Source organism: Motacilla alba, chromosome 7 (genome assembly GCF_015832195.1).
Source record: "Motacilla alba alba isolate MOTALB_02 chromosome 7, Motacilla_alba_V1.0_pri, whole genome shotgun sequence".
Lineage (NCBI taxonomy): Eukaryota > Metazoa > Chordata > Aves > Passeriformes > Motacillidae > Motacilla > Motacilla alba.
In genome coordinates, this window is record NC_052022.1 from 24,218,443 (window position 1) to 24,244,443 (window position 26,001).

The 26,001-nt window shown below is 36.6% G+C and overlaps 1 protein-coding gene across 7 annotated transcripts in view; it reads right to left on the reverse strand.

Moving 5' to 3' along the window:
• PDE1A (phosphodiesterase 1A) overlaps nucleotides 1-26,001 on the reverse strand; it is a 148,416-nt gene that overhangs the window by 53,182 nt on the left and 69,233 nt on the right. For 6 of the 7 annotated variants that reach the window (XM_038141803.1, XM_038141796.1, XM_038141799.1 and 3 more), the window contains one exon: nucleotides 2,323-2,436. In XM_038141803.1, coding sequence (XP_037997731.1) covers nucleotides 2,323-2,436 — 114 coding nt within the window. Of the gene's footprint in view, nucleotides 1-2,322; nucleotides 2,437-22,286; nucleotides 23,371-26,001 lie in introns of those variants that run through there. The other variant, XM_038141801.1, reaches the window with a different exon arrangement.

The window sequence follows — 26,001 nt, forward strand, 5'->3', positions numbered from 1 at the left end:
AGCATGGGTAGTTTCACATGAGTTGCAGACACTGACTGAACAGCAATTCATATGTAAGAAACTCACTGAAGTTATTTGAACTTTGTGATGTATAAAATTGCATGTTCAGGCTCAGCAGGAACAGACCCTTTTGCTTATGATCTAAACTATTATTTCTAATCTACTAATGAGTGCAATTAACTCAGTTCCAGACTCCCACAGAAGTAGCTCCGTGCAAGACAAAGAACCTGTATTCTTTGGTGGGAACAAGGACAAATGCAACCACACAAGCTAACTCCGCTAACTCCATTTGACTCAGTGATACACTGCTTTGTTCCTTAAGGATTGGCTTCCCAGGAACTCAAGAGACCCTCTTTGTGTGCTTACATTTTTGAGTGACTTAGATTACAGAATAATGGCCAAGCTATTTAAAACATAATTATCTTTGCAGCTTGCCATGGAAAAGAGTCTACTATGAAAGTACCAGTGGCAGCTATGGTGTTTCCCAGCCTCACAATAAATTTACAAATTGCAATTGTCAGTAGATTAAAATTTTTACAGATTACCGTTCACAATTGTTTTTAATGGGGAAGTGTCAAAATTTAAAATAGACCCATACATAACCCATGTCCAACTAAGATGTGGAGGGTCAGTCTACATTTCTAGGATAAAATTAACACAAAGACCAGCAGGTTAAAAAACTCATCATACTGATTCTGAATTTCATGGAGACTGCATTGGTCCAAGGAAGAGAAATTAAAACCAAAATCAAATACTGTAAACCAAAAGGAGCAATATAGAGGTACAATAGTGAAGTACAAACCACTAAAATGAAAAGAATAAAAGTAGAAAAATAGGTTTCATTATAGTCTCACTTTTAACTATTATTTATAGCACAATTTGATTTATATGTCTACATATATACTTCATAAATACAGATGTAGGTATAGAAAGATAAACATAATATGTACACTTAATGCATATCTATACAAGGAATGCTGCCAAAATTTGGTAGATCCACAAACTCTCAAGTTTCTATGGTGAACACAAGTATTCAATAAATAAGAGCAAAACAAGATACCTGTCTCAAGGATATCCTGACTTAGTACAGTGAAAAATCAGAGTATTCTGTAAAATACTGGATGCAATAAATAAATAACGATTTAAATAATGATTTAACATCATTGTGCAGTGAGCTCCAGAAGAGAAAAACTTTATTGATACACTGAAGTAGAATTTTTGAAAAATTGTCACCATTACGAGGACATAGTGGTCCTAGAATTAAGAAAATAACCAGAAGACTATGCAAATCTTGCCAATCATTATAAAATTACATGTGTTTGTTTTCTTTTGGGTATTTTAATAATCTTGCTGTCAAGTTCTATGAGGGCAATTAGCTAATTTAAAGATTTGCTTGCAGCAAAAGCAATGCACCTGTTGCTGCCAGAACCTATGTATTTCCAGTGGTAGCTGTTTTCTCTGAGCATGAAATGCCTGCTATTTGTCTTGATATTGTCATACAGAGCCAGAAAGACTGGATTTCCCATTGTGACATTACTATTCATTTCCACAGAAGCTGCCTCAGTTTAGAAACTAAGTAAATCTCAATTTTTTTTCCCAGTCCTGGCACTACTGCTCAGACAGAGCTATGAATACTATGTCCATTTAATCCCAGCATTTGGGAGGTGTATGGAAGTGATTTATCTCTGAAGCAGGACTTCAAGCACTGCATCAGCTATGCAGATTTGCAAGGGGATGGCACAGGCCACAGAGAGAGTGTTAGGTCCGTGAAATAATTCTCAAATGTAGAACTGAGACATACACTGCACGCTCCAGCGGTACCAAGGGAGTTTGGGCAGACATCTTTGCAAGACCATTCTGCTTGGAAAAAAACTTAGAAAGGCCAGCATGCACAAGGAAAACCAGTAGTTAGCCAGCTAATTTCAATACAGTCCATATCTTAAAACTCTTTCAAGAAACCAAATACTTAGAACTTCTATTTTACTTGGAATTAACCCTCATGATTGCCAGTAATACTGCCAACAATAAACAGAAACTAAGCATCAAACATTATAAAATAAATCATAGCTTTTCATTCATTTGTGTATTTACTGACCAGCTATTCTGACTCATTTCTGTGAGCATTTCTTTCCAGACAACAGTTACATCTGACCTTTGGAATCTGACTTGCTTTAACTTTGTCATAAAAGACCCAAGAGCTACATACGCTTCTTCTGATGTGCACAGACCTTCAGCTCATGTCAGCGACAATTGCATGCAAAGACCAAATTTCTAAAATACAATTTGTAACATTCTTTCATTTTGTTTTCCCCTCAGACTTACCTGGTTTCATCAATATAAACTGCCTCCAGCACAGATGCCGCATATTCAATATTCTTTTTTAAGTCCACAATATTAATGTCACCCTTCTCCAGCTGCTTTACCAAGCATCTTAATCTGTGGAAAAAAAAAATAAAAACATCAGTGTGATAATTCCAGCAAATTCAGTGACTTCATTTTCTAATTGAAACATTGGAACCAACAAAACAATGTAGAGCCAAGGACCATCACTCCATCTCTTCTCTTGGTTTAAGAAAATCTGGCTTTAGAATGCACTTAACACTGACTGATTTTATGTTTTTATACCTTGCTAAATCCATAAGGTGTACTAAAAAATGGCTGATACATTCCAGAAAGGAATGTATAAGAGAGGACATTTTAACCATCATCAAAGCAATTTCCTGTTCATTTGTGACATTATTATTATACCTCAGTCTCTAATCTAAAAAAAAAATGAATAACAATTAACTTAGTGTGTTGTCTTACTATAATTTTTCCATGCTTAGGTGGTTAGTTATATTTTTATGTCCATGGTATACTGATTTTGCTTCACTTAAATGTCTTTAGTTTTTATTTAGACCTCCAGTATGTCTTTGCTGCAGAATTTGTATTCTTATTAGTGTGAGATAATATGGAAGTCTGTTGTGTCTGTGCTTATAACAAATTCACCGTTATACCAGAGGAAAGGCAGTGCCCATGGCAGTAGAAAAATCCAAATATTCCCAAGTGTGCTTTAAACTTTTAGTTTTGAGGACTTTGTTTTACAGTACAAACATGGATACGCCCAAAGGGGATTTTGTAATGCATCGACTCATGTCTCTGCAGCAATACACTTCCACAGATACACTCCTTGAATACTAGATTTCTCCTAAACTCTGCTGACAAGAACACTTCTGACACTGCTCAATTTAACCAAACAGAGTAGACAAAGCACTGGAGTGAAATTAAAACCTATCAGTAAAAGTGCAGAGGTGTGACTGAATGGAATCTTGCAGTATAGGTATTTTCCTTCTTTCTGTGCTCTATCTCTGAGTAGAAATAATCTACAGTTTTGTATTGTGTAAGATAAAGATTTCTGTAACTAAGGATATATCATTATTGTTACATAACTTCCATTAAATAACCTTTTTTTATGAGTAGGAAAAATTGTGAAATGAGAATTTAGATAAAAAGTGCAATGAAATTGATTCAGCATTAAGATAACTACTTTCAGAAAAAGATCACATTTATGACATGCACCAGCATACATAAAATATGCAAATGTTACATGAAGAGAAGACTGAAGGGATACCTCACTGCAGTTACAACTTCCTCATGAGGGAAAGAGGAGGGGCAGGCGCTGATCTCTTCTGTGGTGACAGGGACAGGACCCAAAGGAATACACTGAAGTTGTGTCAGGGGAGGTTTAGGTTGGATATCAGATAAACATTCTTAATCCAGAGAGTGTTTGGGCACTGGAATGGGCTGCCCAGGGAAATAGTCCCAGCACCAAGCCTGGCAGAGTTCAAGTGTTTGGACAACATACTCAGGCACATGGTGTGACTCTTGGGGATGTCCTGTGCAGGGCCATGAGTTGGATTCAATAACCCTTGTGTGTCCCTTCCAACTCAGCTCACTCTGTGATTCTGTGATAATAATATATTTCATACATATATATACTATATATTATTTTCATTGTGTGCATGCAATATTTCATTGGACCTTATTAAAATATATAAATAACAAAATTACAGTAATATTTGAAAAAATGCATAAAATTGGAAAGTAATGTTCTATCATAAAACCATTTTTGTGTTTTTCTACATATTTCTTTGGCCTAAGTACAATTATGTTCAAGTGTGTAAAGATAATTTTAGCAAACGGGGTTTTAAGACCAATCTCCTCAGTTCTCTAAAGCCTTAATTCAATTCAAATTAGCCTAGCACATGCAATAAATAAGGCTCTTAGCAACCATATTTACTTGGTATTTTACACAGTGCATTGCACATCGGTGGAATGGAAAACGTAGCGTTAAAAATTTTTCTCAGGGAAATGAAGTGGGCTGATGAAATACTCTGGGAGCTCATCTCCTGCACAGAAATAACCATATGCATGGGAGACATTTCCAGTACACAACTTCTTCCACTTCAGAGGTACCTGTAGCTGAAGAAGGTTATTCACAGACATCTCCCAGAACCCAACACACGCATCTCCTGGGGTGTGTTCTCCTCGGTACTGCACACAAACACACACAGCCCGTCCTAAGCACCAATGCCAAAATACCCAGGTGGGTCTGGCAGCATCAGTGCCACTGCTTGCAAATAGCTGCAGGGTGTTTCTGTCACTTCCACTGCTCCCTCCATATTTGCCTGAGCACATCTCCAAATCACACTTTCCAAAGTGGAAGCATAAATAAATTTGAAAACTTGTTTTCAAATACACAGAAATAAATTTGTAACACTGCACAGCAGGGGGCCAGGCTCTGGTAGAGCAACATCAGCTTAAAACAGCTTCAAATCCTACTGTTTCCAGTGGTTCCTCATTATCTGAGGCAATAGATCAGATGACAGGTATTTGGAATAATTTTTATGCTTGTAGGTGGAAATGAGTCTCTGGGGGAGCCTTTAAGCCACAATGATCTTACAATATCTCACTGCATGGGTGACACTCAACAGAGGTAACTTGCCCTGTGGGTATAGCTCATGATCTAGGAGGAATGCAGAACGCAGTAACAGGCAGGATGATTTGGAAACACTGCTCAGGCAAATTTAAAGTGATTATGAAGATATTGCAGATTCACAGAAGGACACAAGTGACCTTATCTCATGCATGACTCGTTGTGAAGATGTCCTCAGGAGTCCTGAGCTGACCCAGTGCAGATCTATCATGGAATCAAGGGGTAATTTGGTTGAAGGGATCTCCACCAGGTACAAGCTCTTGCTCAGAGCAGAGCAAACATCAAAGACATGTGTAACTTCAAAGTTAGACAAAATCAAAATTACTCCCAGGTATTTCTGCTCAAGCTTTGAATGCATGGAGATTTCAAAAACCCCTGGAAAAACTAATTTAAAAGGTCAATGAGCCTCATGGTGCATCATGTTTCCATAACATCTAACTGGAAAGCCCTTTGTGGCGACCTGTGAGCCCAAACTTTGCTGTACAGTTCCAAGAAAATACTGCCTCTGTCTATGGTACAACTTCCCACTAGGAAGCTGGACACAATGATAAAATCCTTCCATTTTGTCACTGATCAGACACTTGTCGTGTGACTCTAATGAAGTCTACCCCAGAAGTTAGAAAAACTGACTTTCACCACAGCATAATTAAGTGGGTTATAGCAGTGTATGAATGGTCTGAACATACTCAATGTCTTCTGCATTAAACTGAATAGCCACAGAGCTTAGGAACTGACATTTCTGTAATTAAACAAATAATTTAGCAAAGAATAAATATCAATTTATAAGACTAAGTAACACCTATTAATACACCCATAGCCCACCATTCAACAAGACAAAAAAACTTGTGAAAACGACAAGGAAAGGTAATTAAAAAAGAATTATTTCACCAGCTGTATTGGGAGGATTTTTATTTGTTTGTTTTCCTTTAATTGTCATAAATTGAAAAGGAACATTAGAAATACTACTTGAAAACCTGAAGTGTTACTTAAAACTGGAAGTAATTGTATTCACACCCAGCCTGTGAATTGTGCTACTAAGAAATAACAGACAGCAAAGAGAAAAACTGGAGGAGCTATTTTGTAAAAGAGAAAAAAAGGACTATTTGAACTGGTTTAAGATGCAAAGAAAATTGTACGCAGAACGAATGTTATAAAAAACATGAAAAAAATCTTATGTATCTAAGGACACCTGAAAACTGCATTATAAAACTAGCAGCCCCAGTTTGTAAGGCAGAAAGAGACATCTGCAATTAATAAAAGGAGTGGGTGGAGAGCCATCTTCTGTCATCTTGGGTAAACATCATTAACAGTGCTGTGGGATTAAATGCTCTTGTGGACAATCCAAATGCTCTCTGCTCCCATCTCTCCTCAATAATATGGCTGTGATGTTACTGGGGCCTGTGTTTCCCCAGTCCTTGCCTCTCTGTGCAGCTGATGCCACTGTCCAGTTGTGGGTAAAAACCCTTGAGACCCACCCAGCAACACAGGAAAATCAGAGGAAACAAGGATTTTACTGGGAGACAAAGAAGCATTTCTTGATTAACAATATCAAAACCACAACTCACTTGTTTCCAATTTCCCCACTAAAATTCTCCCATGCTTGAACTAAAGCTTTGTTAAATCTACTGTTTAACAAATTTTCTGGGGTTATACCAAATTATCTGAGGATAGCTTTTGTGATGCTATGATGTTATTTCATAAAGCTTCCTATGACATTTCCAGTTACTGCAAAAAGGGAAAAGGAGAAAAAATTTTAAAAGGTAAGGAATCGGTGATCAAATATGACTATTTGCAATGTCCTCATGAGAAAGTCTTCTTTTCTGTGGAACCAAGGAAAGTCCAAAGAGAGAAGTATGTTTGGAGATACTGAATAACTGTCCTAAACACAGGCTGAAGTGCTACCAAAGAAAGGTGCAAGGATGGCATTACTTAAGAAGGGATATTTTAAAGTAGAGAGGCAGACAAGTTGGACAATTTCAATTTCAGATTAAACTGCCACTTTTATTTCCAAGGTAAAATAAATTACTAGTAATTGCTGAGAATAAATCAGTGTTAAAGGCTCAGCTTAAGAGTCTTTAAGAACCAGAAGAGGAAAATTCAGCCTGAAGTTAACTTCTGAACCTGAGAAAAAGACCCTCTGCCTGCTTTCCCTAAACTGCCTTTATTTGCATCATAAGTCTCCCCACCACTGAGCATTGCAGAGAAACAGCTTTCTAACTCACACATCTGGACTTCACTTAAAACTGTTTTGGAAACTTTGAACGAAAAAAAGAAAAGCTGGCTTTTGCCACAGATCCTATTAAAGGGGAAGTGAAATAAACTGTAAAAAGTAAACTGTAAACTAACCTTGCTTCCTTCTACATCTTGAAATTAGTGAAAGTCACTGTTGAAGGTGGGCAATGAATACATAAGTAATTCTTTGAAAATAATAAACACATGCTATTGTCAATTAAAAAGAAATTATTACTGATATTCATATTCACAATGCTGTAAAAACAATTATCTGTGTTGTTTAGATCAACTCCAAGTTGTAAATCATTATCTTCCCATGAACTAATTGAGAAAAGCCTGGCTGTGACAATTGTGACAATGTGTGAAAAAGTCTAAGGACAGAAAAAAGATGATTTTTTCTGTAAACAAGTGTTTCATATTCTGTTTGGGCTATTTAATATTGAACAATAAAATTAAATGGATTATTATCAACTTTATTATAAAAGTGATATGACCCGAAATGAACATCTCAAAGTAAAAATGGGTTTATATGTAATATGAAATTAAAATTAAAGAAGAGAAGGATAACAAAATCTTGGCAATATGGATAGTTAAACACCACTAGTTTTTCAAAACTTTGGAGAAGAGGGGGAACATTTTCCTCTAAAGCTATCTGTAATTAAAACCACAAACCTATTTTGCTGCCTGTAGTGATTCCTGTAAGAATCAGTTGAATAATTTTCACCTGTAGAAAGCATCACTCACTCAGGAGTTCCTCAGCTTTCCAAGGCAGAAGTTCACTCAAATATGAATGCTCTTAAAAAGGGTCAAAATCCCTGTATGAATTGCCCAAATTCCAATTATTTTTATGTGAATTGGTATAATTGGAATTTTACATGTTTTTGTTAAGAACATGCATATATAAAATAAATCTTTGTATAAATACACCATTCCATCCAACAAATTCAAATAGATGAGAGATGCTGAAGAAATATACATAATATGGTAGCAAAGATCCAGGAGTGATCCCTTTGGGTTGCCACTCCTCTTTCCCTGCTCCTACCTGCAGTTACAAAGTGGTCAATTATCACAACTTCAAGATGGCAAAGCTTTACTTCAAGATATTTTACTTTATGTCAGGGAAAAACAAGCTGATACAGAAATATTTTGCCCAGCAAGGCCAACATATCAATAGGGAGCAAGGGCTAGAACTGGCAGCTCTTGACACAGAGCTTAACATGTGTTTCACTTCCTTGAAATCATAAAAAATGCAGCTCCAAATGCACTTACCTAATATGTCTTCTGATTAGAGGGGCTCTCAATAAACCCACATGTGGAGAAATACAAGAAAGTGTTTACATGCTGCAAATGTGTCTTATGAACTTACTTCTCTCAGCCACTGCTGTGTCTGAGCTTATGCACAGGAAGTCTTGTGGTTGCTAAGGGTTTCATGAATCACATGTATTTCATGATTATTTTAAGCATTTAAGTGGTACACGCTGATCTGTAATTATGATTCAGTCATTAGAAAATAAATATTGATCATGCTGGTAATTCAGACAACATTTTGATATACCAAAACTTCAATTCCATATTGAAGAATTGAAATAGAAGTTGTGCAGCTATATAGCAACACTGAATTTTACATTTTCTTAATGATAATACTCAGCTTTTTCAGGGTGACATAATTGCCTTGGTTGTTCAAATATTATTTTATGCAAGATGAAATGGTTTTCCTTCAGACAGGCATTCTCTATTAGGCTTCAATTCATTTTTCCTTATCCTATAAATTTAATATTTACCACTCTAATAGTACATAAATATTATGCTTTGTGTCTCATTTAGTAACGAGTTAAACAAGTGTGTTTAAAAAATTTAGTCAAAATTACTACATTTGCTTTAGCACCCAGTTGAAATCACAGAACACCATAGAATTTTACAAGTTTTCCACCTGAAACCATAAACCACTTCAAGGTCTCAAAGGCATTTTTTAACTTTTGCATAATTCTCAACAAACCTAATAAAATAAATGTCAAATGCCTGAGAAGCCACAGTGTCTTGACCCCAATGATACTAAAGGTCTGCTCTTTGCAGCGCTGTAACTTTTCACCATGCTCCATCATCATCTCTAGTTACACTGGAGAGACACCCCAGAGGAGGAGGCTTGTCTGGGACCCTGGTACTGCTGCTCTTCCCTCCTGTCTCTCACACCTCCCCAAGTTACTCATCCCTTCCCAAAAGTCACTTTCACCATTAGATTCATTATGTGTCATGATCACAAATTCTCACACATTTGAATTTCTCTGACCATCCTTTGTGCACACCCAAGCTACAGAATGAACTCAGACAAGCTAAGTGTCTTTCAATTTTTTCTCTCACTTCTGCTAAAGAACCATCATTAACACTTAGTTGGTTCTGCTATTCAATTCCTTTCTGAGTTGAAACTTAATAAAAAAATCTTCAAACTTCAAATTACTGTATGTACAAACATTTGGGCATTTTCTCTGTCTTTTGTTGGATCCAACAAGTAATCAACTAATCTCCTTACCCTAAACACTGTAACTCTTTCTATTTTCTCAATGTCTATTTCCATTATTTGACATTCCCATTTCACAATCAATCCATTAAATCAAAGACAATCAAAATATAGAGGAGTTATTTGGAAAATTTGAAGTTGCAAATTATTCTTCTAATGACTTTTGCTGAATATTTATTTTTGTCTGAAGATTGAAATGTAATCCACAAGGTTTTCCTGAATTCTCTATATATTATATAGGGTCCTAGCCAAAGCTGTTTCATCTTGAAGTTGCCAAATACTACAAGATGTCTCAATGTCTTCATTATGTACTTGCTGAATTCACTATCAACAAGCTGGGAAATCAAATATAAACTCAGCATCTATCAAAAATCATGCTTGAAGTTGATGGCTGACCTTCGGTATGTTTAACTTGTTGGAGCTAATGTGATAAGCACACGGAAAAGGCACAAAGCCCTTATTTCCAATAGTGCTTTTAAAAGCTTTGTTTTTCCTGCAGACAGCAGCTTTGAGCACAGTGATCAAAGCTGCTAAAAGGCAGATTATCTCCTTCAGACCATGGGACCAAAAAATATGTGTTGATAAATGTTGATACTTGTCCTTTGAAAAGGGCATGCAAAGAAGTAAAAAAGCCCTTCTAAAAATATTGATAACAAGCTACCTTATAAAAAGTCAGCTGAAGTTCTTTGATTTAAAACTGCATTAACCAGAACTGGTAACATTGTACTGAAAATGTTTTGTATGCTAATACTTAGAAAATATATTGTTGTCATTGCTTTTGAAAGCCGCTTTGGTGCAATTTCTGCAGCCATTAAGGAGACAAGATTGGTAAGTGTTCAGCACTAAAATAATTTCATTGCCCAATGATTAAAGAATCTTCAGCCATGATCAAAGAATCTTCAACTGTGACAGCACAAGTATCCTTTCCTCTATCAGATAAAATCACATATGAGCAAGTCATACAGGAACATTAAAATGACAGTTTGTTCTACGATTTCTATGTGGAATGAAACTACAGTAAAGACTATATAATCTGTATATAATTAACATTTTCATTTTCCTGAAACGGAAATTAGAACCAGGGCAGAATATCCTTGCTGCAAATCAGAGGTCAACTTTTACAAATGTGGCTAAACCCCAACAGCTAACAATTCTGGTAACTCTTAAATTTGTTGCTTAATAGTTACAGATTTTTTGAGACATCAAAAATCTGCAACTGTAGAATCTTTACCTTGGTAAGTAATCTGGGGACTCCGCACCCATTTATAAATTATTTTACATTTGTTTCTGACCTGCCTGCTTCCTTGGACAGAGCATGAAGTATTTTGTTGCTCCATTTTGTTGCTCAGTATGTAATGTAATTTTGTTGCTCAGAATCATTAAGGCTGGAAAAGACCTCCAAGATTATCAAGTCCAACCTTTGGCCAAACACCACACTGCCAACTAAACCATAGCACCAAGTGCTTTGTCCAGTTGTTTCTTGCCAACTTGCATTTCTCTCAGCACACACACAGCTGACAGCTGAAAATATATTAAGTGAACAGTGGTTACCTAAAGGCCATAAAAATGCAGTAGAGAAGAAATGGGTTTTGAAATGGCAGTCCCCCATACTCAGTCTAAGAACATGGTCAGATGTGGTGCCCCAGCTATCACTGTGTGATCCATTCCATCTCCTTTTTCTGGGAAAAATTGCCCTACCTGCTCCCACATCTGATAGCACAAAAATATGGGTAACAATATCTCTTCAACCTGATGCTGTCAAAACAATCTAGTTTACCTTCAAGGTACTTTACATCAGTTCTACTGAAGTATTTCCACACAATTGGATGAGTCCCATGCACGTACAGCTGTGCTATCAGATGAATCAGGGTAGTTGGTTCAGCTGGACTAATAGATCGACATAATCACCAAGATAATCCTACTCTGATCCAAGCTCTCACTTTTCAGTGGATTTGGAAGTCCTCCTTTTCTACTCATAATTAAACTTAAATATTTGAAGTAATAAAGTATGAAAGTTTTACTTTTAATATATAATCACACCTTCCAGATGGGATGACAGAGCCAATTTATCTTGAATTTTATTTTTAATGTGTATCATGGGTTCTGAGGAACCAAGCACAGATCTGTATTTCTGGGATAAAATTGTAAAATGTAAAAAACCCAAATATTTGCATTATGAACTATTACAGACTACTGCATAAAATCATTTAAGAGTTATCTTAGTCTGCCTAAACTATTGTAGGAAAAATACCACCACCTTAATTGAGATGTCTTTTCTACTGAATAATTAACAGCTTCAACAAATCTATTTTTACTAAAAGAATTTTTCATTCAAAAGACGTAGCAAGACATAAATGCTTTAGCACAACAGCTGTAGTAATTACAGTACAATTTTCCTGTAAAATCATTACCATCTCAGTGGTTCTGAAGAAATAAAGTACATGTAATGTATATGGCAACGTAAAAATATGAATAGGGCTTTTATTTAAAACTGCAATACTGCAATTAAAATGTAGGGGAAAAATAGGAGATGCTAGAATTCAGCAGTCTATGTTATGTGTGAAACTAACTTCTGGCATTTGGAGTTGTTAAAAATAAATGTTCTGCTGAAGAATTGCCAAATAAAGTACTTCAAAGCAGGTCTTGGAAATGAGAAGTAGAACATCAGATTAGCTTAAACACTTGAGAGCTATATAAATGTTTTAAAGAGGAAAGAATCAAGCGGATGAACCTTTTCCCTACATTCTGTAAGAATGGTCATAAATAGGATGAAATGTAACATGGTCATTCTTATTTACACAGGAGACCCTGATTTAGGATTTGTACATGGAATACTAAATTTGAATTAGGGTGAGATAAGAAACTGAAATTCACTGTTCTTTAATAGCTCCATCTTTGAATACTTCAGGATCAGTTGCCTTAATCAGATAGAAGACCCTGGACCTCATCAGAAAAAAATATTTCCAAAAAAGTAATTCCTGAACAATATCACACTAAATCCATTATCAAGTGGAGAGTATACATGGTCTATATGCACTCTGGTTTTTTGTTCTGGACACAGTTGTGACAGGAAGCGTAGCAAATCAAATAAAATATCATTTGTAGCCAATGCTGGTACACAGCTGCCATTCTCCCCAGCCTGCAGAGTGCCTGGCACTTCGGAAAGAAGGGTTCAGGCTTGTAGGCCTGGAAGGCAGATTGGATTAGAGTCCATTCCTTGCAGGGGGTTTTTGCCTTAAGTCACACAAAATATAAGAGTTTTTCCTACATGGCTCTAATCTAGAGGACTCCAAGAAGGGATGGGCAGCTATCCTTACCAGAATTGCCTTTGTTTTTCATACTGTGCTCAGGACTTGGATGAGATTGTGTTCACACACACCCCACAAAGCACTTTAACTCCTCTGCTTCAACATGATGTACTAACCTCACATGCTAATCACATTGTCTTTCCTGATATAAAAACATGCTTTTAAACTGACCTGATTATCAACCTATTGACTAAATAGGGACCGTATTTTCATAGTTTCCAATTTGTTGATGTTCCAGGTTTGAAATCCAGCATCCCTCAGAAGGTGTAGTCCAGAATCTATCAGCAAAAGTGTTATTTTTCTAGTTTTGTTTAAAATGAGAAAATCTAGCAAACATAGACAACTTAAATTGGCCTGTTTATATACGCTTTACACATATTATAAGCAGATTAAATTGAAAATTTAAAACCTAGTTCTCAAAATGATCATAGAACACTCATGATGAAAACAACATGGACCATCTTAGTTGCTAAATGATACACTGCCCCATTACTTTCTAAAAGAAGTCCTGAACTGGTCTCAAAATTAACTACAGAAGTAATATATCCAGCTATGTTTAATTATTTGTGAAATGGCTTGAAAATGTTCTGCTTACCAGAAAGAGCTTTCAGCTGGAAAATTACTGGGAGTCTAGCAAGAATTTGTTGATAAGAGAATTTCAAACTCACCTTCTAATGAACCCACCTTCTATCCTTAATGTCTGCCTCTTTTGAGGATGCAGAAATTAAAATGTGACTTTTTCAAAGTGATGACAGTACAACATCCCTAAATGTTCTTCTCTAGGGGTGTGAAATCTAACCTGAAAGGTTCAACTCGCTTACGGTCATGACTAACAACATTCCCAAATTTTGCTTCACTTTTCATAGTTCTACTGAATGAATCACTATCCTTCAGTTTCTCTACAAAGCATTGCCATTCCTTTCAAGTTAAGAGCCTGGTTATATTTTAATTTTAAAATAGAAAACTAGTCAGTTCTTGACTCAATATCATAATGTTTGTTTACACACTTACTAAGGAAGAAGTCTGTGTGTATAAAAGGAAAATAGGTAATAAAACAGTTTCTTAGAAAGTGTAACTACATACTATGATTTGCCTGTCATATTCTCAAACAATGCATTGTTTTGTTTTCACTACTTTTCAGAGCCTTTACTATAGCATATTTTTAATTGGAATTCTCAGTTTTGAAATCAAGTTATTCACTTCAATCTAAAATACCATTACTCAGAGTAGTAAGCCTGCTTCAAGGAGAATAGGCCAGTTTTAATACAGTAGAAAACAGTCCAGGTATTAATGATAAGGGAGTGCTTGAAGAAGGACCACAGAAAAATAGTACAGCAAAGTCTACAGCAGCTAAATTTCCTAAAATTAATGCAAATGAGAAAGTGTCTGGTTCAGTAGTCTCCTACCAATACATTGGTTTCACCTGCAGATATCTACATGATGCCATGAATATGCAATGCAGGATGTTCTTGGATGGATGATGGAGCAAGGGACCCAAGTGCAATTCTACTAAACAGCTCAGTTCTGGTCAATGTTCACAGCTATGCCTTAGACAAGCACACCTCAAAAGTAAAGGGTTAGTGAGAGTGTTTACAGCCTCTCTGCAATTTCACTCTGGAAAGACAACGTGGAAATGATGATGAATCAGGTGGGTATCACCTTTTTGGTCAGCCACCACACTTTCCTAGCTCAGCAAATCGCAGCGGCTGCTGTGCTTGTTTGGCTTGGACCCGTAGGGCAGGGCCTGGCCATCTCCTGTGCAGTGGTCAGTATATTCCCTGTATTTGACCATACCAGCAGGAGAGCCTTCTAAGTCATTTTATGTATATCTCAGCTCACTATTTCTGCAGAGTTTGAGGTTTTCTCAACGGCATATTTCACAATTATTGATAACTATGGATTCAGTTGTAAGCAACACTCATTTCTGTGGACTCTGTGGTTTTTAAATGGATTTAAAGAGTCAAGCACATGATTCTGAAAGATGTGTGAGAGATTTCAGGGTCAACAGTAATCAGGGGTTTCATCTTGTGCAGTGATATGTACAAAGAAAGGGAAAAAAACACAAACAACTTTGTTACCATTGAGAGGATACACCTTTAAAAAGTACAGAAAACCAAAGTGATAATAAAACACTCAAATGAAAGATAAACATATAGCTGAAAACTTTGTTCCAGCTTATTCAAAACTTTGTAGCAAAAAAACTTATTAGCAGTATTCCCATATAAAAATACATTACATATAAATTGAAGTAGAAAAAGTGCGCTCCCCATGGGGCTGTGGTATCAAGCAATGGCAAGATCTAAATCTATCTTTTTAAGATCTAAGGCAGATGCAAAAGTTGGTAAAATATGTATTTGCATCCTTTCTAGGAGAACTGTGTTGAAATGCCTGATTAATTAACTGAGAGTATGCAAAAAAAAAAAAAAAAAAAAACAGTTAAAAGACCCCCTCTACCAAGGGGGGGAAACCAAGGAAAAACCAAATAAAAAACCAAGGAACATGAAGGAAACGTGAACATGACAAAGTATACACATTGGCATTTCATACAGTAACTACACTAGCAAAAATGCTGATGCATTTTTATGAAGAAATTTGCTCAAGGCCCAGAAACATTCCATTAAAGTGATATATGCAGGAACGACTAACAGAGACAGAAAAGCAGGCATAGGAGCACCCAAAGAAAAATGTATGATCCATGGCATAACTGTCTGGAGATCAAAGGACTTCTAGTATTTTGTGTAATGCTTTTATTAATCTCCAGTTTTCTTAATCTTTGAAATTTGCTGTCTGACAAATGTGATCCTAACTCTGCACATCAGCCTATATCTTAAAACCTCACTAATATTCTACTGTTGAATACATGTTAATGTTTTACATGGGGAAGAAACGTAAGTAAAATCAATGTAATCATTTTTCCTCCGGTAGGTCCTAGATCAGGTATTAAGGAAAGGTATTTGTTTTATGGTGAATCGGATATAATGTGAAGTTAGTCCAGGAAGTATTTAAAATATGCTTTGCCATAAAATAACTGTTGTCTACTCTCAAGATTTTCATTCACTATTACTATTATTCTGATGTCACATCACTGTACTTTAAATTTTAATCCAGAATAGTTAATCTCAGACTCTTTTCTGGAATACCCTTAATAAAATTCAAATTTGAGCACCATTAAAAGGACACAAAACAGCAGAGTAAAATATTCTTATACTAAAAAGAAATAAACCTTTTCAAAATTATCTCAGAAATTACAATAACTCTTCAAGAGGATTAATCAAAATAAAATTTAATTTATTTCTGCTCTTACTCAACCACAAGGACTCTGCAAGATTCTGATATATTGAAAAAAGAGATCTCAGCACCTCCACCCCAAACATGCTTACAGATATGACATTAATTAATTTCAGAGGCAGAATAGCTTGACATGCAGATACATACTTGATTACACATGATGTTAGCCCCCAAATATGACAACATACAATTTACTCATGCAAATAATCCCTTTATGAGGTAGATTTCTGACTTTTACCCCAGTGATTTATCTCCTCTGATTACAAACCAGACTGTCCTAATGTTTTAAGGCTAAAAACCCAGCCTGTGATTCTTTTTCATTAATTACATCAACCTCACAAGTCTAACTGCACTGTGCACCTACAGTCCCTTTTCTTCAGAAGCCTATGAAAGTTGTTAAACACCAATGATAATTTTTCCATTTATCCCAAGAACACATAAATACAAATGCAAAGATTAGAGCAACAAAACCTGTATCTTGTCATCTGCTTCGCCATTCTTCTTTCCATTCTTTCCCAGTTGCCTCCAGCTCTGATGAGGCATAGGCAGTTCCCTGCTCTCTCCACATGTTCCTGCCAGGACTCATGGATGCACACTCTGCATTTTCATGGTCTAGCCATGCTCCTTAACCTCTTTAGCATTCCCTTCAATCTGGGAGCCAGGCATGGGAAATATTGACTTTGCCCCTATAGGCCTTCCTCACTTATGTTCCTTGACACTTTTGCTCTAAACTGAGCCTGGCCTTTTCTATTTTCATTTCTTGGTGTCTGGCTGAGGTTTTTTACCTGCCATTCAACTCCCTGCACTCACACAGTCTTGCCAAAGTGGTGAACTGAAGAGTAACATAATTAAGTTGGCATTTTCATTCACCTTGCCTTTCACCTACAAAATATCCTACACATAGCTGTATAGCTCCCATAGTGAGGAATTTTATTAATACACAGCTTCAGTTTAAGTTTATAAGTACTATTTTATCAATTTTTCAGCCATATTTATTTACAATATGAAAAAAACCACCCTTGAAAGTATAGCAGTCAAGTCACTAGGCAGGGGAGCTTGCTACAGATCAGTCCTCTGAGTCCAGCTCTGGCAATGATACAGGTTTTTCTGTTAGGCAGCACAGGTCAGAATTTTAGGTGGCATGAATCTCACAGCACACAGAGGAGTTCAATTAGTTCACATGAGCACACGTGCTTTCTATCACATTTTGGTATAATGGCATAAAAAACAAAATTAGTATTTTCTAAGTGAAGAGTACCTGCACTTTTTTTTTTAATATAAAAGTTTAATTACAAAGCCATTAACAACTTCAGTTATGAAGACAGGTAAGAATCATCAGAGAGAGAATTCATTAATACCTCATGCATATGATAAAGATGCATGGATTAACAGTTCATGAAGGATATTTTACTGTTGTCACCAGTGACGCACAGTTCGTGCTTCAAATGCACTAAACTAATTTGCAGTGCTCTTCAGAAACATTTCACTGCTGAAAATACCTAAAGCAGCTGAGCCAAGTGACTGGTGCCAGTAAGGCAGGACTCTGGGACTTGCAAGACACAACAGCTCTCCCACACACAGAGGAGGGCTTCATTATACAAGTATTTCTCAAACAACACGAGTACCAAGCTGTCTCTTACTATCATAGCCAGACTGTTGGAACTTGTGACTTAGCACTAAACTTCATTGGGTAGAACCTTCCCTTTCCTCATCCCAGTCTTGTTACATTCCAAGAACCAATTTGATCAGGATAGTTGGTTTCTGTTGAAATGCTGGAGAGCATCTTACAAGCTCCAAGTCCTACATTTGGTACATGCCAGAGTGATTTTGAAATTACATGAAATATCCTTAGAGGAAAACACATCATCTTTAACAAAATAATTATTTGATTTTGTAATCTTTTAATGCATGCACCATTTAACTCCAACAGATATCTACTAGCAGAAGATTTAAAAAATATGTCTTAAACTACCAGTTTTAGGTGTCTCATAAAGCAATCAAATTTTCCTTTCATTGGTGGTGGAATAAATGCTACCTTAAGCCTCATTGTGTTTTTCAGTAGCATCCCTCATAACAGTGTAAATTTAATACATGTCATACCTAGATCTGCTTTGGAAATTATAATTACTTTTTCTTTAGACTTGCTCCAATGTCTTCTTGTGATAAATAAGGTTGGTTTTGAGTTGCCTTTCTGAATCTTGTCAGCACTTCCCAATCCCACATTTGTACAAGTGTGGCACCTTTCCAAAACATATTTTCCCCTAAATCTTATTTAAACAGAAAAATCTTTAAACAGTATTTTTCAGACCTACATCAGTGAATGAACTTGGAATCTTTTCTTTTATAAATAGGATTATAGGAGCTCCATCAAAGTCAGTTAAGAGAATTCTCAGACCTTTTAGACATTTTGAATTTTAAAAAGAAGGTAAGATAAAAATATCATGATAATCCTATTCATTATGGTTACATATTTTCTATTTATTAGACCTGTCATTACATTTGACTAGCTGCTCATAATTATTAAAAATATAAACACTGCTGTAAGATGGATTAATGGAGTTGTGTTTTCTCTAATAACAAAAAGTCTCAGCAGTTAATCTACTGTTGGATTACACAATGTAATTATGTGATGTGTAAGAACATTTACAGCAGCCTCCTATAGAACAGGACTACTTTTATTTAGCTACTGGATTTTGCTATCCTTCTAAAATTTAAAATTTGTACTAATGTTACAGTGGTTCTCCTGAAGTTATCTGTTCCATTCAACATTCAGATTTGACACAATTGTAGTATTTGACATTTATGTTTACAATTAAGGCTATAGGCATTCATATAACTTAAAACAGAAAACAAAAGCACAAAAGCTTTGCAGACCTTTCAATATATACCTGGAAAAAAACAAAAAAGCAATTTCCAAATAATATAGATTTCATCAAATAGGCTATGAGCATGGATGTTTTTCTCAAGAAAAATTTCACTGAAATTTGTACAGTATCATAAAAGCTTTTGGGTTTGAGTAATTGGCATTTACTCATGAAAAGTAAGCCTGTATATTGCCAAAAAACTTAGCAGTAGAGCACAGAAAGTGGAAGCCTATTGCAGTCACTTTACTTTTTTTCTGAATGTTCAGAGTGGTACATGACAGAAGAAGCATTTTATGCCTTCAGCAGATGATTCTCACATGGATCATCTGATAAGGACCATCTGATAAGGACTGTTCTGTTGCTCTACATCACTGAGTACACTAGACCTCTGCTCAGTTGACGTAATACAGATCAGCCAATTCCTGAATATCTGCTTTATCAGGAGAACTCTCAGCAGCCCAACAACAGCCCCCAGTCTGCTCCCAGTTCCCTGCCTTACTGATCTGATAATCTGCCCCATGGACTCTCAGAGTGGACTCTCAGAACACCAGAATGAAGTAAGAGCCAGGATGCCCAGCTATGAAAATAAGCATATTATTCACAATGCTGTAGCTTCTTCATGCACATAATTAAGGCAATTGACTCATCTTTTCAGAGAGCAGCAGGTAGTAAAGCACTGACAGAGAAGAAGGAACTGAAATCATTTATGTAAAAATTCACAAGGAAAAGAAATGAACATAGAAAGTTCCCATTTATGTTCCTTTTAACAAAATTAAATTTCCTCTTACAGCTAAGCAATAAATTATTATCAACATTCTTTTAAACCACTGCGAACATGTTTTCAGCACCAAAAAAGGATTACAAGTTCCATATTTTTTAAGATCAGACCACCTCAAAAAGGAACTATTTGTAAAAGAATATATATGCATTATAATATCTCATCTAGTTCCATTTCTAAGAGAAAAGAATAATTATCCCCTTCAAAGTTTAATCTAGTGCTGCATTTGACTCTCTGGAGCCAACTATACTGGACGCAAAACTGCCATCTCAGGACAGATGTCTTGTGCTGGAGACTTTTGTCTTGTATGAAAGTACCTGATCTAAAGATCTGCTCAGCCCAACAGATTCAGATTTCTGCATTCTATACCTCTTCACAGAAATACAATAAATATTAATTATTATATTCAGCAAATATTTTGTCTATGACAATGTATGTTTAAAAGACAAAGAATTCTAGATTGGATTATTGGATGTGTTAAAAAACGTAAAGGTTCTGGAGAACTGGACCATAATGCATCTACTATGTGGAAATTGTGAAGGCTCCTGAAGGCAGAGTGTAGATTTTTGTTCCTGCTTTGTTCAGACATTTTTTGACAGAATGACGGAAAATTTCAGTTCAGTTCTTTCTCTCCAGAGAGGCACACATCAATTGAAAATATCTATAAATATCAGAAAGAAAGCAGCACTGGGTTAAACTGCTTGAAGAATCATAGCTGGCATGATGCCAAAAGGTCGCTTGAACATTAACCTGTCTATTGATACAGAGAGCTGGCCATTGGCACCAGCTGCAGAACTCACAAAGATGGAAATACCTGGGACAAAACCAAAACTAAACCAAATCAAACCAAAACACCAACAAAGAATAAAACCCACTGCCACAGTAAATCAATAATTTTCTTTTAAGGCCTTTTCTTTGAGCTGTGTTTCTACAGATTACTGCACAGGATGCACGTTCAAGGACTTGCCTATACCTGGTGTACTGGAGGAATTGGCTTCCTCCCATGACCCAACAAACAGTGCCAGAATTCACTTTGCTGCTTGTGCGCTATTTCAGTTGAGGTCAAAGGAAAGGAGCCAACCTACAGGGCAATCCAGTCTGTCCTCAGGTTTCAGGTTTGGCACACATTTCAGTTCTTGGTATTATGTTAAAACAAAATCTTAAATGAGACTTGAAAAAGTATTTACAAAATAGATAATTAACTGTATATGGGGGGGGAGGGAGGAGGAGGGAGCAGCGTTCATAATAAGGCTATTATATGCCACATCTGCTACCAACACCCTTCTCAAGCCAAGAAATGCTTAAGGAATAACAGAAATGTCCCTCTTATACTGATTTACTTCTAAATACTCAGTATCTAAAGCCATGCCACCAGTTCAGTCTGCAACTTTTGTATGTTCAAAAGCTATCTCACTGGGAATGCTCTAGCCTGGTTTTCAGTCTTGTTCTCTGAACTAGAAGGAAAATCAGTGTAGGCACAGAACTACGGAGAGGATTACAAACTGATTAAATGCACACAGAATACAATAAAAGAGACAGATTTTCCATTTCCAGCAGCCAAAAAACCCAATCAATCTCTTTAAAAAGCTGGTTAGGTAATCTGAAAGGCTTTCTATATAGTAAAAAATTGATTTATGGTTTCCTGTTCCATTATTTGTTGTCTTTGGTCACCACCCAGGTGCATGGAAAAGTCTTCAAAGTAATGTTTACCCCTGAAAAAAGAAAATGCTTGAGAGCTACAAGCTGGCTTGCTCCTTTAGAAGGAAGAAGAGGATTTGCTTAATGTAGTTCTGGCACACAAAACATAAATCTGGTCTCAGAAAGAGATGCAGTATAATCTAGTCTTTTTCTTCTTTCAAATTGTGTGCTGCCAGAATTGACAGAAGATTTTACAGTCCCTGAAGTGCAAAGCCTTCTGTGCAAAAACACACATGCTCATTTTTAGTTATCAGCTTAAAAAGTTGTGTGGCTTTGTTTCTGTAATATTGTGAACAAGACAAATTTGGAATGGTCTGCCATTTATAAAAGTTCCTGTCAAGAAGAGCAGCTGCCTAGCCAGAGCACTCAGAGAGGGAGAGCTCAGTTCTGTACATTTTACCCACAGCAGTCAGCAATTACGTGTACAAGCAGTTCCATTAGCAGCTAGAGGAAGACGATGTAATTACAGATTTGTGCGACTTGGCCTCAGAACAAAACAAAAACAAAACCAGGAGCTTAATTAGTCATTTTATATACTAATCATACAGCATGCCCAGAAAGAGAAGGCTCAAATCAGTTCTCTAAGACAGGCATCTTGCTGCAGTGGAGATGCCCTGGAGTATCTCACCTGGTCGCCAGCTGCTGCTCCAGAAGAGCGCAGGTGTCCTGCTGGTCCTGGGTCATATCTGCCAGCCCTGGGTGGATGTCTCAGGCACCCTTGGGTGTCTCAAATGGCACTAGATACTGTATCTGAGCCACTGATGCAAGCCTAGGCTGTCAGCTCTTTACAGGTAAGCAGACACACTCCAGGCAGGAGATACTCAGTTCAGAAATCACTGAAATCTACTTGAAGACAAGTGAGAGAAGGGTTACATTTCTTAGAGACAGAGAGTGTGTGGGATGGTGCTACTGCTGCAGTATGACATAAAAAGCCTGGTCTCGTACATGTGTCGTGAGGAGAACAGAAAAAAGAGAGAAAGCTAGAGACAGAGCAAGCACATACATACTGCAGTCTTCTGACATGTCAGGAGGACAGTTACCCCTTTTTTGTATGATTCTTCACCTTTCATGACTGATTATAACCTGATTTAGCAAAGGACTTCTCATCATTTCTACCATGCCCAGGTTTTACCCCACTTCTCGGTCAAGTGTGATGTCTAAGTAACATGAATAGGAAAGCAACATACATCCTTAACATCAAATACATTTTTACACCACCAGAATAGTACTAAAGGAGCAGAGATTTAGTCCATCTCCACTGCTGGGCAAATAACATACTGGCCATAACATAAATGGGAACCAAACCAATGAGATAAAATCTATGGCAATGTTTTCATTTTCTCATATCAGCTCTGTTCTCCTATCTTGGGTTCTATTTTGTAATCCAGTTTATTAGTTACTAGGTCTGTCTACCAGGTTACCCAGGGAACCTGTAAGTGCTCCAGTATAACAGCTCCCACCTCCTCTTTCCGGTCTCCCAGTACTATATCTTCCCAGCTGCTTCCCTCTCCCTTCCAATCAGAGGACACACACTGGGGTTCCCTGGGAAGAGACCAGCTGACATTTTTTTCCACAGTCAGCTGTATGAGATGGTACCTGACCCCTCCAACATGACTGACATCACTGCTTATCACAAACAAAGCTGGAATTCAACCTCTCACCTGTCTCTCTTGGTATCAGTTCATTTGACCTTAAAACCCCTCCAAATAATACCCATCTCCTTTCACGTGAGGACAGAAAAGGAACTAATGGACAAACTTGTTTAAATGCAACGGTTATGTCAAAGCCAGTTTTCAGAAATGAGCTAATAATAAAAAGCTACATAAAATGAGAGTATCTTAAAAGATAGTTTATCAACATAACCTATATTAAAATAACCCAAAAATAATGGGAAAATGGTTTATCATGAACTACTTCAATTTTTAGGTCTATGTCACATCCAAAACTTAATTTGCAAAACAAGAATATTTTTAGAGAGTTCAAATTGTGTAAGTACAATGGACACTGGACTTTGAGATATATTTTTATGTTGAGCTAACACTTATAGTTGGAGAAGAAGAATCAGCATCTGACAAAAAAGCAACTGAATGGTCACTTAAATGGCTAATTACCAAAATTCTGCCTGGACTTAATGACACTGCATCTGAATTCCTATTCTAACTAGGACCACAGGGATTTGAAAAGTTTATCTGACAGGAGATACATGCTTAGTTTTCCTTAGCTCTAGTTCCATTTATAAAAAATTACAGGCAATAATTTATGTAGGATATTTTACACCACAGGCCAATAAGAGGAACTTACTAAACCAATCACAGTAACTTCCCTAAGACCTTTCCATATGTAGACTTTACAGCCATCTCAACAGCGCCCTGCTATTTGCCATGACCATGGTACAAGTACCATTCTTTAAGGGATGATCAGCAATGTTTATGACTTTCCCATTTCCCAGTGTTCTGAAAGTCATTATGCAGGTATGAATACCATTGTTCAGGTATGAACAGACCCAGTACCATTGCATACAACATCCCTATACATAAAGTCTTAGTTCCTTTTCCTTTTTAAAGAAAACAGCAATTGTCAACACAATTTCATTTCATCCACTACAAACTAGAAAACAAATGTGTTCAGGCTGTGGAAAACATCTGTGATATCTATGCAAGTGTTTAATGTAGCATCTTTATAGGTTCACACAAAGCTGTTTTTGAGATTTTCATCAAAGAAGGTGGCAATTCTGGTTTTTTACCTCTATTCACTCAACACTGTAAAAAGTGAAATACAACCATCTTAGGCTGCTTTAGAGAATCCAGCTACTAGAAGTTATTTGACTTGGTTCTGGCCTATGGCACAACTATTGCCATATAGAAGTTTTCTCCTAAAAAGTCATCATAAAAGTAATACAAATAAACACACCCTTCTATCTTTATACAACCTATTCTACTAAAATTAGACTACTTGCCTTATTTTTCAGGAAGCCATCAAAACATATAAAGAACCTATAAAACAGAGCAAAAAAACTGGCCTGTCAATAACTGAGGCATCTGTTTCAACTTTTTTAAAAATCCCAATGACTTTCTGAGATTTCTTGTCCACCTAGAGACAACAGAAGAGCCCCAGCTGCACACAGACACCTGAACACAGCTGTCGTAGCACTGAGACAAAATTGTTCAGCCCGTACTTAGGAGAACACTTTGCTGTGGTGCAAATCTGTAATTGTAATATTTGCAGTTTTGCAAAGAAATGAAGCCCTATTTGTCAAATCAGGAAGCCTCATTTGTGAACAATGGAAAATACTACTAAACCTTTCAAATAATGCCAGTTATTTTGCTGTAGAATTGCACAGCACACCATATCACGTCACTGAAGCCTAAAATAAAACCTTCCCAGAAACCCAAGTGCCCTATAATACTAATTTTAAGAGGTTCCAAAATTATTCCAGCAAATGTTTTTATTTAAATTTGGCTATTTGCCCCTATAGTCCAACTGAATTTGGAAAAGGTTGTATGTTTAGGACAAATATAAGAAACAACATGGAACAACATGCTTTCTCTGCGTATCACATGAGCTGTAGCTCACTGAATGTCAACTGAAAGGGAGACCTAAACGTTAAGAGGATATTCCTTTTTCTCTTGTGATTCTGCCTTGTCACCAAACTCCCAACAGCTGTACAAATGCTTCCTACCACTCAGTGACCTCTGAAAAGATTCTCCACAGCAATATATCCCTTGAGTGCCTTTCTAGAGGTTAAAAAGTCATTTGTTAGTCAGATAAGACCAAAGGGCTTATTCAGGGCTCACCCACCAGGGCATATTCATGTTACCAAAGTTTTGTTTTGCCTAGGTACCAGATACTACTGGCATTACTGAAATTTTGTCATAATAACAGGTACCAAACAAACAAAAAAAAAAAAAAAAAACAAAAAAAAAAAAAAAAGAAAGAAAGAAAAATAAAAAGAGAAAGAATAGGTGCATCAGCAGAGGAGCATAATAGTACTAAAAACGTATGAAAATTCCTATGACTTTTCCTATTTTCTAAAAAAAACATGAAAATATTGAAGTCTCATCCAGTTGTTTCCTGAGACAGGAGAAGCCACCACCATTCAATTGTTAACTGCCTTGCCACTTCTGACATACTTTCTGCTGAAAGATGCATTTACTTATTTACTGTGACAGCCTGTTGGGCTGCCCAGAAAACTCTTCAATTCAGCTGGGACAGGGCAGCTGCAAAGGCCTTGAAGTGCTGAAGTCTCATGAGTCCTGACAGGAATTCCCTTCCAGGTCAGGGACAGTCATACCCTGCACATTCCCCAGCAAGAACAATTTTGTAATAGGAAGGTAAAATACAAA